Here is a 12,532-nt window from a genome sequence, read left to right as displayed (position 1 = left end):
TCATTTTAAAGGACTTGGTACTTGCAAGTCATGGAAAATTTAGGACCTTGCCTTGTAGGTGTCAGTGCTCAGGGCAACAGGCCTTTGTTGCTTCCCTTTAGAGCATTAGGCAGCAAACTTGCAGCGCCCAAGAAAGGGATGAAGATGTTTAATTAAGAGGCGAAATATGTTCCTACAGCCCAGCAGCTGCTGTTATAGTCACTTAGGACATGTTTTATTAGGCCCTGCCATCTTGGAGTAGTTGATGTTGGTAGCTGAGGTACTTGTGTAGCACCTTTATAAAAAAAGTTGGTTGTACCCTTTGATTTTTATTTTTTATCAACTACACTGCTAAGTTGCTGTGCGCATAGATGGCAGAGATACAAACGTACCTTTCCAGAGTGGATTTTTTGTGTTGTAACATGGACATCCATGGCCTTCATAATGTACTTTAGATCCTTTCTATAAGTGTTGAAATGCACTTTGTCAAGCAGTTTCTCTCTATTAACTATTTTCTCCACACAGGCCATCTGGAAATGGTGAGGTTTCTGTTGGAAGCTGGTGCAGACCAGGAGCACAAGACAGATGAGATGCACACTGCTCTCATGGAGGCATGCATGGTAAGAGCTGAATGGCTAGAGCAGTGGCATGTGTGGGCTCTCTTTTCTTCCTGAAGATGGGGAAAGTGATTCCTTTTCATCTCCTTGTGGTGCAGAATCTAGCTGTGATGTTTCGGTTCTCTTGTCTAGTTGATGGGAAGTTACCAATGGGAAAATACTTTATATAGGAATTCAGAAATTAGGTAACTGCAAGTGGGAAGATTCTCAGTAGTTGTTGGAATGCTTTTAACATTTCTAATGTGCTAAACACGGGCAATGAATATGATCATAACCTGGCTTTTGGAGGCATTTAACAAACCTCGATTATGATAAAGGGATTTGTAAGCAGGTGGTTACGTGTGTAAGGTTTCAGTATAGTTCACACAACCACGTGCTCCTTGAAAACACAGGATCAGAAGCTGTTTGAGAAGCCACTAGGAAATTAAAAGGACAATTGTTTATTCTTACTAGTGAGAGTACTTGGATGTTGCTGCTTTGTCCATCTGAGGTGGTTGTGTTCATCTGAATATGGAACTTAATTGTTGAATTGAAAATTAATTTCTTGAATTTCCTTTTTATCCTTGTCTCCAAATAGATTCCTCATGCGTTGGGATTTTCGTGGCATTAGCTTTGTGTAATGTCACACTGTGAACCCGTGGCTGTAGAGCAGGGCAGTAAATCCCTATTTAGTCTGCCCTTTGCTGAAAAAACTGTAATGGTTCTAAAATCAGCCAGTTATGTCTGTTCAAGGAAGTTAATGGTTTCAGATAGGGGAATGATTAACAGAAACCATTATACTACTTAAAAGTTGTTGGAAAGAAAGTCACGTAGATAAACAGAACTCGAGCTGTCCTTTATCTCACCCTGAAATCTTACTAGAGCAGCCACATAAATATCCTTGGCAATGGCCTTGCAGCCAGTTCCTGGGAGTTGATGGTAAAGTTACCTTGTTTGATATTGCAGTTGCCTTCTCATCAGGATATTTTTGTGGTGGAGCTGTGGATCAACCCCTCCTTTCCTTGCCATCCTCTTCTGCCCTTTTAACTCCTCTGATAGACTAAGAAAATTCCGTTGGACCCACAGAGATGTTAAGGCCTAATTTTTGTCAAGAATTACTGAGCAGTAGGAAAAAATGGTTCTCCCTTATTTCTGCAGGAAGCTGTTCCTAGGGAGGCAGTTCCACGCTGGTGCTCAGAGCTGGCAGATAGTTGAGAGTCTCATACCTTCATCTCTGCTGACGAGAGAAGGAGCAGCTTTCTCTAGCAGTATGCAATGTGCAATAGCTTGCAGTGTGCAATGAAGCAGAGCAAGGACTTCCATCTCAGCATGTTCTTTGTGCAGAAACAGTTACTGCTCTTCAGTGGCACAAGAAGACTTCCTTCTCTAGAACAGCATTGAACTTGAATGTATGCTAACAGATCTGTCTGTCTGTGGCATAGCTAGCACAGGTTTAAATCTTGTCCTACAAGGCGTTCAGGATGACTTCTGCCCAAGAGTTTTTTATAGACGGCAGCTAATATTGATTTAATGCAAGTGGGGTGTTGGGCAATGGCACTTACCTTGTGGGAGCAAAGAGCAGGTTGGTCTAGTTGGCATTTCCTCTTGCTGAAGGAGTGATGGCCACAAAGCTTCATCTTTAAAATGCAGTTGGTGCTCTTGTGCAGGTTGCTCAGGTGACTTTTTCTGATCTATTACCAGTTGGAAGGCTTTTCTTGGAGAGCTCAACAGTCCCACCCCGTTGCAAGGTTTATTGAAACATGGATCCAATTCCCTTGAGTGGTGAAGCACCAGCAGTTTTCCTGCAGGCTGCTTGGCCCACATAGGAAGCTTTGAAGCAAACCTTGGTGCTGTGTTGTGCCATCCCCGTCATGGATCGGGGGTGAGCAGTGAGCTGTCTTGCCAGAGCCTGATGGATGAGGCACGGTCTCTGCATTTCCCTGAGGAGAGATTCTCTATGGAGTCTTGGAGTTTTTCCCTAAAATAGTACTGTCATTTCATGTAAAAGGTGAATATGTCCTAGTTAATGTCCTAGATATTTTTCTGAGAGGAGACCATGTTTTGCTCCCTGGGTATCAGAAGAAGGTATGAAACACTTGAGAAAATGAAGCGGAAAAATGTCAGATGCAGTCTGGTATTTTGTCTGGAAAAGAGCTTTTTGGAGTCGTGGTTTCCAGCTTGGCAAGGACGGCTGCTGTGGCTGCAACTTGCTGCGTCTTAGGAATTAATCTGAGATCAAGGTGTACTTACCTCATTCAGCGACAACCTTGGGATAGCCTTGTATTCCTGGTGAGTGGCTGTTTATTTGCTGCAGCCCTCTGGTGTTTGGTGTGTCAGATTATGGTTACTCCGAGTTGGAACGGTGGCCATCTTCTCATGGAGAAAACCAGCTTGGAGAGTTTATGCTGTTGTTGGAGCGCAGCGACCAAGCCGGTCTCTGCTTCTGTCTGAACAAAGCAGAATGGAATGGCAGTTGGATGTGTCACTGTCAGGCCTCCAGTGTAAACACAGAGCTGAAAAGCCACTTCAAATAGTTCCTGAATTTGTGGCATACTGAAAATACGATGGAGATCCTATGCTCAAGTATTTTTAAAGGAAGAAAGCAAACTTAGGAGCTACCTTTTGGTAGAACGGGTTTGACAGCATGATCGTGGTATCTGGAAAGCCCTGCCAGGATCCTGCCAAGGGAAAGCTGTTGCTCAGGCAGGTGGCTCCTGGGATGTGGAAGGAACCCCTGACAAACGGTCTCATTTTGGCTTTTCTGTTGGAAGGAGAAAGGAAGTCTTGACTCCGCTGTGAAATTGAGCAGTGCAGTAGTTTTGCGGGAGCCATGAGGCAAGCCAGGTCAGCGTGCATGGCTGCTCCTTAAGAAAGGGAGGAAGCAAAAGGATCTCACTATTTTTCTTGTGGAGGAGACAAGCTTCTAAAATAGTGGCGAGCTCCCTCTCTACTGTCTGGGCTTTATTTTGGAGTTCCTCCCCACCCGCAAGTAACTCCAAGGAAGTTGATCCCAGACACCTGAACTTGAGTCTGATACAAAGTCGTCCGGCTTGTTACTTACAGCATTGGCAAAGAGGTCTGATACAAGGTTCATCGTATTTTAGTTTTGAATGGCACATGTTCAGTAAAACATACTCAGTGTTTCTTCGGGTGCTTGTTCAATAGATGATCTTATCCTTTATCCAAATACTTAGGGATAATATTCAGGAAAACTGCACAGCAAGTTTAATTACATTTTTTGGGCTCATTTTACTCGCTCATTACTTTTTGTGTCTTTTGAGGGAATTTTGAGTCTGTGCAAAGCTGTGGAGAAAAGCAGTTTTTCCATTTGGTCAGTCTTTCGATCTTGTTTTTTTCATTTCCAGGATGGTCACGTGGAAGTGGCAAGATTACTTCTGGACAGCGGAGCTCAGGTGAACATGCCCGCGGACTCCTTTGAGTCTCCGTTGACTCTGGCAGCCTGTGGCGGGCACGTCGAGCTGGCGGCTTTGTTAATTGAACGTGGGGCTAACTTGGAAGAGGTCAATGATGAAGGATACACACCACTGATGGAGGCAGCCCGAGAAGGCCACGAGGAGATGGTGGCACTGTTACTTGGGCAAGGTAACTGCTGCAGGGCCTCCTGCGGGCTGGAACTCAGCAGGCAGCTGCCTATGTTGGGGAAAAAAGCACTAAGTTACTGTGATTTTTGTTTTCTTTGGTAATAAGATGCCTTGTGCATGTGGAAGTGGTTTGTCTGCTGATCCTGCCTTCTCTAACTGGTGTTTTGTGTTTTTTGAAGGAGCAAACATCAATGCTCAGACAGAGGAGACGCAAGAAACTGCGTTAACTCTGGCTTGCTGTGGAGGGTTTTTGGAGGTGGCCGATTTTCTCATTAAAGCGGGAGCTGACATAGAACTCGGCTGTTCCACACCTTTGATGGAGGCTGCTCAAGAGGGGCATTTGGAGCTGGTTAAATATTTATTAGCTGCAGGTATGGAGTCATTTGGTTAACACTTTCGTAAAGGCTTAATCTAGGAGAAAAATACTTTCTTCAATAGTCATTACATTTTCTTGAGCAGCTTCTTGACGTTGACTGTGAAGGTCTTTGGAGCCCTAAGTAATTTACTGGTTGGACTCTTAATTTAGCTTTTGAAGATTGAGTTGATGTAAACTTGCTTGGAACTAACTTGTAGTTTATGTTTTTATTCCTCTAGAGTATGATCAGGTTATCAGTTTAATAGATGCTGGATTGGAAGGGGGAAGTTTAATTTGCTGTTTGATCCTGTAAAGATTGTAGAGGCTTGCCTATTTTCTGTAATGCCCATGATAAAGCTTACAAGGTTTTGTCACTACCATTTCAGGGGCTAATGTGCACGCAACAACAGCAACAGGTGATACGGCACTGACGTACGCCTGCGAAAACGGCCACACCGATGTAGCAGATGTCTTACTTCAGGCAGGTGCAGATCTGGTAAGTCATTTACCTTCTTAAAAAAATCTAAGTAGGAAATAAAATTATCAACATCTCATATTCTTTTTGTTTGTTTCTGTGTTCATTGCTGAAAACTTACACATTCTTTAATGTATTTTAGGCTGTTCAATTACCCTAAAGTGCTGAGGTCAGTTGCAGTCCTCTGGTGATTGATGTCTAAAGCATTTCCAAGCCACTCAAGGTTGCCTGGACAGGAAAATAGGGGATTTCATTCTTTTGTCATGGTATTCAGCTTCAAATTGTTGAGCTGATTCTGGGTTAGTCCTTGTACCTGCACATCTGTTCTATGCCTTATGCGTCAGATAGTTGACAGTGTGTTTGGTGTATTGTAATGGAATTAAGGTGATGGTGGTAAACTGATTTTTACTTTTCAGTAGGCTTGTACCAGTGTGTTATCAAAAAGTCAAGTTAAGCATGTCAGAAGATGTCCTGTTTAACTAAAATCCCCACCATGTGCCCCAGTGCTTCTTGTCCAGGAGTCACACCTGTGCAGAGACAGGTGGTGAATGGTTCATGTGCCTTCAAGATACCCTCAGTTCAAATGTTAGCTAAATATTTATGTCTAAGTTTGTGAAACACTAAAGAAGGATGTTCCATGTCTAGTACCTTTGCATTCCAAAACCCAGAAGGCTGGCTTGCCTCCTTTCACATGCTACTTTGGATTTTGAAGCCTTTCTTTATCTGTTCTAGGAGCATGAATCAGAAGGTGGAAGAACCCCTCTCATGAAAGCTGCCAGGGCAGGTCATGTTTGCACTGTTCAGTTCTTGATTAGCAAAGGTAAGAGTGTGGGAAGGTTTGTGTTTTCGTGACATTAGAAACACTTCATGTTAAGGGCGTGTCAGAGCTCTAGTGTAACTTTCTTGGATTTGTTTTAAATATCCTAACTCAAGTAGGCAATTGATTCTCCAACTAGGCATGTAATGATTAGCTGTGGTTTCTGCTGAGATTAGATTAGTGGAACTGCAACTAGTTATGAAAACAGTGTATTTCAGTCTTTAATTCCTAGTAAAAGCAGCAGTAGTAGGGATCACTGGGGTTTCCATGCTCCTGGTGCAGCTTTGGAGCACTCTCTTTGGGAGCTGAACTACAAGTGACTGTTGATTTCCAGGTTTTGACTATGGCTTGCTCGATGTTTTGATATAAACCTGAAATTTCCATTTTGTCTCTCTTGGGCTGATTCTCATGAGTTTTCTTGTCTCTGCTTTGCACGGAGTAGGACGATCCAGCAGGATGGAATTTTCCCTGTGTAGATTGCAGAGTAGTTAATTCTGTTACTTTTGATAGAGGTGAACCCACTGAAGTCTGTTTTAGCTGATGTTTCCCCTTCTGGTTTTGCAGGAGCAAATGTGAACAGGACCACAGCAAACAACGATCACACAGTGTTGTCGCTGGCCTGTGCCGGAGGTCACTTGGCAGTGGTGGAGCTACTGCTTGCTCATGGTGCTGATCCCACACACAGACTCAAGGTTTGTCCCTCAGCTGCCTCATTTTCCTCTAAAACTGAGGATACTCAACTGAATTTTCTCTTTTTGGATTCTCTGCAACTCATCCAACCTGTCATGATTTAAATGGAAGTTTCCACAAGCAGATATTCTGCTCATGTACATATTGTTGGAGTTAGTGCAGGTCTCGTGATAACTGTGAATGTAAAGGCTGCCCTACAGTTGTAAAGTCCTGATTGTGGAAGAGGAAAAAAAATTTTCAAGTACAATTTTTTTTTTTAAATATTTCATCAAGTCTTTTAAGTTTTGATGTGAACTTGTAGAGATGGAGTATTTACTAGAGCAGAAAACAGTCATCATAGGTACTGTGTTGTGTCTCCCAGAGTGCTGCAGTGTTGTTTTGATGATGTCAGTGCTGCTTTGATGATGCTCTTCTCTAACACTGTGATCTTTCCCTCTTCAGGATGGATCAACTATGCTAATTGAGGCAGCCAAAGGTGGTCACACCAGCGTGGTTTGTTACCTTCTAGATTACCCAAACAACTTGCTTTCTGCTCCTCCACCCGATGCCACTCAGCTGACCCCACCATCCCATGATCTAAACAGGGTAAGATTTCAGGGCTGGTGATCTGCAGGGCTTTTTTGCACTTTTTTACTTGGGAGTTTAAAGGTGAGAGAAGAGTCAGTCATGTCAGGTCATAAACTCTAGATGAGCACACTGAAGATTACTTTGAGCTGTAATGGAAATGGGGAAGACTTTGGAACATTATGATGTAGTGCTTTCATCATTCTTACTGTTCTTGAAATGTTATCGGAAAAAAACACTGAGGGTGGAAAAAAAGAGTAAGTGCAAAGGTCTGCTTAAATGAGACTCTTCAGAATTGAATTTATAGCCCATTGTGGCTTGTATTTGCTGTACTACAGTATGACACCGTACCGTGCCGAGTATAGTTTGGCAAGTAGTTTTTTGGCTTAAAAATGCAAAGTACGTGGAGATCACATGATGTCTAGGTGTTAATTACTGAAGTCAGCATATTAAAAACTTTATTAAATGTTCTTAGTTACCGTTGAAGTCTACTTTTCTAACCGATTTTGTTTACCTTCTGTTGAACTATAACTCGCACAGAATATGAGAAAAGTAATCTGTTAGTATCCAACGTTTTAGGCTCCTCGAGTACCAGTGCAGGCGCTGCCCATGGTCGTCCCACCCCAGGAGCCTGACAAACCCCCTGCTAATGTCGCCACAACCCTTCCCATCAGAAATAAAGGTCAGTCGTAGTTCTGGAGCTTATTTCCTAAATATCCTTCCTAGGTAGAACATAGTGGCTTGCACTTGTAGCAGGGTAGTTCCTATGAAGAGTGTTTATGGATTCAGTCAAGGAAACTGCAATTTTTTTTTTTTTTTAAGAGTTTGCTTATCCACCAAGTATCAGTCATCTAACCCTGTAATCATAAAACATCAAGAAATCTGCCTAAGTAAATACGTTAAAATCTCTAGTCTGATACACTGAACTAATGCAAAATGTCACCCAGAAGTCTATAGAAATTGGATAATGGAAGTTGCAAAACCCATGTTAATCTCCATATCATAGTTGATTTGATAACTTGTGTTTCCTTAGGGTAGTAGTCTGGGAGTGGGTTTGACTAATTGGATTGAAGGCGGAATTTTTTTGTGGAATAAAATCTTTAGTCTGATCTTTAGGCTCAGGTCCTCCTAGGACTAAATTTGCATCTGTTTTGCTCTCGCCATTTTGACAGTGCTTTCTGTACTTAAGAATTCTCTTCAAAAACCAATTTTTATCGAGCATCAGCAGTAGGAAATACAGGCGTGCATGTCCTAAAATTAATCCTGTGTGTACACTTGTATTGTTCTGGAGATACAGCGAGGATGGCTGGAAGAAACTGGGCACCTCCACTGCCTCAGATCCTGAGTTTTGATTTGCCTATCGCCCTTCAAAATTAACCGATTGTTGCTTCTCCACCTGGTATGGCAGAGCATGTCAGCTGTGTTACTGGGGACTTCTGCATAAAAGACCAATTGGATTAGTCCATCGCTTGTTCTTGCAGGAAGGCTGAAATACTTGCCTTGCCTGGGCAGAGAGCTGAGTTTTGAAACAGGCAAAATCATGTCTACTATGGATAAAACGTAGTGGCTAAAGACACCCTGTTAGATCCTGCTAAATCTAAATGACTATCCTGGGTTCTGGCACTGTTTGTCACCTGAGCAAAGCTGGATACCTGGAGCGAAAGGATGCCTAGTTCTAGAAAGTGTAGCACTTAAAATGTACCAGGTCGGTTGCAAAACCGGCGGCCTAGTCCCAGTCCTTGAGATGTTTTTGTATCCCTTGGGCTGCGCTTTCAGGGCTGTCAGCATATGTTTATGTCCCAACACCATACCAGATGCAAAACACCAAGTAAAGAGACAGCATACCCTTGCTTTTTGTTCCCAGTTTTCTTGTAGCAGCACTCGGTAACAGCGGCTCGAGACAATCGCTTCCTTTGGCAAAAGCATAACGATTGCTGGAGTAGATCTGTCACCGTAGCACAGGGATATGTGGGATGCATGTGCAGTAGTGTGTCCTGTTAAATTGCAATCCGACTGCTGGGTACAAATTGGCAGGTGTTCTTGGAGGGCCTTCGGGACGCGCTGACCTTCTGTGGGTGCTGTGCCCTGGTGCGTAGCCGGCCACGCAGCGGCCCAGCAGTAGCTCTGTAATGAGGATGCCATTCGTATGCACTTCCATTGGTTCTGAGGGGGTTTCTTTTTCACACAGCTGCTTCTAAACAAAAGTCCAGCAGTCATTTGCCAACAAACAACCAGGATGTACAGGGTTACATCACCAATCAGTCTCCAGAGAGCATTGTAGAAGAGGCTCAGGGCAAGTTGACAGAGCTGGAGCAGAGGATAAAAGAAGCCATAGAGAAGAACGCTCAGCTGCAGTCCCTGGAATTGGCACACGCTGACCAGCTCACCAAAGAGAAGATTGAGGAGCTGAACAAAACGAGAGAGGAACAAATTCAGAAGAAACAAAAGATTTTGGAGGAACTGCAGAAAGTGGAGCGAGAGTTACAGCTGAAAACTCAGCAGCAGCTAAAAAAGCAATATCTAGAGGTAAAAGCGCAAAGAATTCAGCTCCAGCAGCAGCAGCAGCAACAGTCTTGCCAGCATCTGGGACTACTGACTCCCGTTGGGGTAGGAGAACAACTCTCAGAGGGAGACTATGCACGATTGCAGCAAGTGGACCCCATCTTGCTTAAAGATGACCCTCAGCAAGCTGCTGCGCAGACGGGTTTTGCACCAATTCAGCCTCTGGCCATGCCACAAGCTTTGCCTCTGGCAGCAGGTTCCTTACCTCCAGGGTCCATCGCAAATCTTACAGAACTGCAAGGTGTTATAGTTGGACAGCCAGTGCTGGGCCAAGCACAACTAGCAGGGCTGGGGCAAGGAATACTGACAGAAACACAGCAAGGGTTAATGGTAGCCAGCCCTGCTCAGACGCTCAATGACACGCTGGATGACATCATGGCAGGTGGGTTTACATTGTTATGAGCAGGTATAATATTTGCTTGACCAGTTGAGGGTATGTCCACTTCTTTTTATATGTGGGTGTGTGTGTGTGTTTGTGTATTCCCGCGAGCTCTACAGCAAGTACCACTTGCCCTCTGATCCCTGTCTTGAGGAGCTGGGAAAATTAGCTTTAACTTTTCAATTCGCAGGGTGAGCTAACTGGTGCCTGTTGGTCAGGTTGGTATGGTGGAATGGCATTTTTAACTCTTCATAGTTTGGGCAGGCATGTATTGGAGTTCATGTGTTAGTTGTATTTTGACCTGATTGTAGCTCAGGAATAGCACCATGATGATACTGGGTAGTACTTTGGACTAGCTGAGAGCTGACTGCAGTAGGCTGAGCAACTGCAGCACCACAACAAGCCTATAATGTGTGAGGGACCTGTGGATATATCTTCAGAGTAAGAGCTGCTCTGGTTGGCCTTCTGTAGTCTTACTTATTGGAAGCTTTTACTTCTGCTTGGGAAAAAAAAAAAGGTGCTAATCCTATGACTTTTTGAAACATCTACTCATAAAAATGACTGCCAACAGAAAACATGTTTAGCCTTACCAAATTCTTGTCATCGCTTCGGAGAATTCTTTAACCAGTGACATGAATGCTCTAAGGCCTTAAGCAGTGAAATAAAAGAATGAAGCAGGTTTTAAATGTGAGTTGTCACTGTTGTTTTGGTTTACACCTCACTCAGTTGTGCTTCCTCCCCTTTCCATGCTGAAGCAGTCACTGGAATACTCTTTAGCTGAACACAGATGAATTGGTAGCACATGGTCTTAAAAAAGTCACTTGATGAAAAAGTACCAAGATGCTCTTGGTTAAGCTGATGCACTGTCATTTTTACAAGTGCTGTCTGTCTGAACAAGTCTGCTTTCCAAAGCATGTTAGGATGAGGGATGTGTGCTAGAGGGAAAGCAGGTCTCCAAGAAGGTGTTAGCCCAGAGCTGGTCCTGCATATACTGCAAGATGTGGAGTACAGTAGTGGTACAGAGTCAATGGAAGGTATGGTAAATGATTAAAACTACCAGGTGGTGATTTTTTTCAAGTACTTGGAACACCACTTTTGCAATGAGACACCTGATCAGTGACCTGGTGTCCAGGCAAAGCTTCGTTAAAGATGACAGAAACTTTTCTGGAAATCTCGTGTTAAGAGTTGAAGCATAGACCTAAAGATTGGAAGTGGATAAAAAAACCAAATGTATGCATGAAAAAGTAGATAAAAGGACATATATCATGCAGTGACAGTAAAGATTTTTCTCATGTGGAACTGCTGGGATACAGGACAACATGAATTTAAAAGCTAGGATGATTGCAGTTCTTGGTAACTTAATAAAGAATCTGTGCAATGCACTCGAGCTGTGTTTAAATATAAGTTAAACATGGAGTTAGGATGTTTGGGATGTGTTTAACTGCACGTCATATCTTGAGAAGGTGCGATTTCAGGTCACGTGCTGCGTAACCAAATGCCTGTGTGCGCCTTTTTGGGCAGTCAGGTATTTCCAGCGTGAATTTAAGTGCATATTTTGGTACTGCTCAGCCCCACTTGTTAGTACATGCGTGCACACATGCAGTTGGGAAGGAAGTCTGAATGCGTTTTCTGTCAAGTGGCTGATTTTAGGGTGTTTTTTTAAGCAAGAACAGACACAGACCTGAGTATACAACTTCAGTGTCAGCCTGAGTCCACACATCCCGGTTTAATGTGGAGCAGAAATGGCCTCAGTGTAACACAGAACATTTAAGTAGCAGCTAAGTATTTGATCAGTAACTCCATGTACTGCTTTGAGAGAAGCTTCTAGAGTATTCTTACGGATTTAAATTCTTGTTTCTGAGATGCCTTGAGTTTAGTTCCATTGCAGAGCTGCGTTTACAGCACCAGTTACAGAAACAAAGCTTCACCTTGACTGTGCAGACTCGATTTAACGTGCATCTCTGTGCTTAATTAGTTGAAAACAATGAGTAAATAATCCTTCATTTTTTACCTTTGGGCTCCTTTATGATCCTGCTGGAATTGAGGACAAGTGAAAGGCTTGCTCTTGAGCTTCAGATGTTGGGCAAGCTATTTGCTTGCTATGAGGCTCGTAAAAAGAAATATTTTTTTGGGGTTAGTTATGTAAGTCTTGTATGAAAACGTTGCATCTGTTAAGTGGTGTGGTAAAGATCTAAAGAGAAAAAAGACACCTTGTTTTTAATAGCAACCTTTTTATAAAGTGGAAACTATTCCAAGGATTTTGTCCAGTCACAGAGCTTCACAAAGAACTTCAAGAATCTTGAAGCACTTGATAAAATGCGTTCCTGGAAGCTACCTTGTGGGATGAATCGGTTCGAAATGCAGCTGTCTAAATTAATGCATGAGAAAGAGTCTGCCTTGGCTGTAGACTCAATACTGAAAAAAATAACAGTAGAGTGCCAGCATCGCAGGCAAATCGGGTTGTGTCCCACTTGGGACTTGAGCAGGAGCTGGTTTTATGTGGGGCTGACCTG

The 12,532-nt window shown here is 43.2% G+C and overlaps 1 protein-coding gene across 4 annotated transcripts in view; it reads left to right on the top strand.

Annotated features, from left to right (window-relative positions):
- ANKRD17 (ankyrin repeat domain 17) overlaps positions 1-12,532 on the top strand; it is a 54,047-nt gene that overhangs the window by 23,346 nt on the left and 18,169 nt on the right. For 2 of the 4 annotated variants that reach the window (XM_032107986.1, XM_032107985.1), the window contains exons 7-15: positions 505-599; positions 3,941-4,178; positions 4,357-4,548; positions 4,919-5,028; positions 5,740-5,827; positions 6,389-6,516; positions 6,956-7,099; positions 7,658-7,760; positions 9,267-10,022. In XM_032107986.1, the coding sequence (XP_031963877.1) occupies positions 505-599; positions 3,941-4,178; positions 4,357-4,548; positions 4,919-5,028; positions 5,740-5,827; positions 6,389-6,516; positions 6,956-7,099; positions 7,658-7,760; positions 9,267-10,022 (1,854 nt within the window). The remainder of the gene's footprint in view (positions 1-504; positions 600-3,940; positions 4,179-4,356; positions 4,549-4,918; positions 5,029-5,739; positions 5,828-6,388; positions 6,517-6,955; positions 7,100-7,657; positions 7,761-9,266; positions 10,023-12,532) is intronic. The other 2 variants (XM_032107988.1, XM_032107987.1) reach the window with 1 other exon arrangement.

This window comes from Corvus moneduloides, chromosome 5, assembly GCF_009650955.1.
Source record: "Corvus moneduloides isolate bCorMon1 chromosome 5, bCorMon1.pri, whole genome shotgun sequence".
Lineage (NCBI taxonomy): Eukaryota > Metazoa > Chordata > Aves > Passeriformes > Corvidae > Corvus > Corvus moneduloides.
The sequence above is the reverse complement of the archived record's forward strand: the minus strand, read 5'-3'. Positions and strand labels throughout refer to the sequence as shown.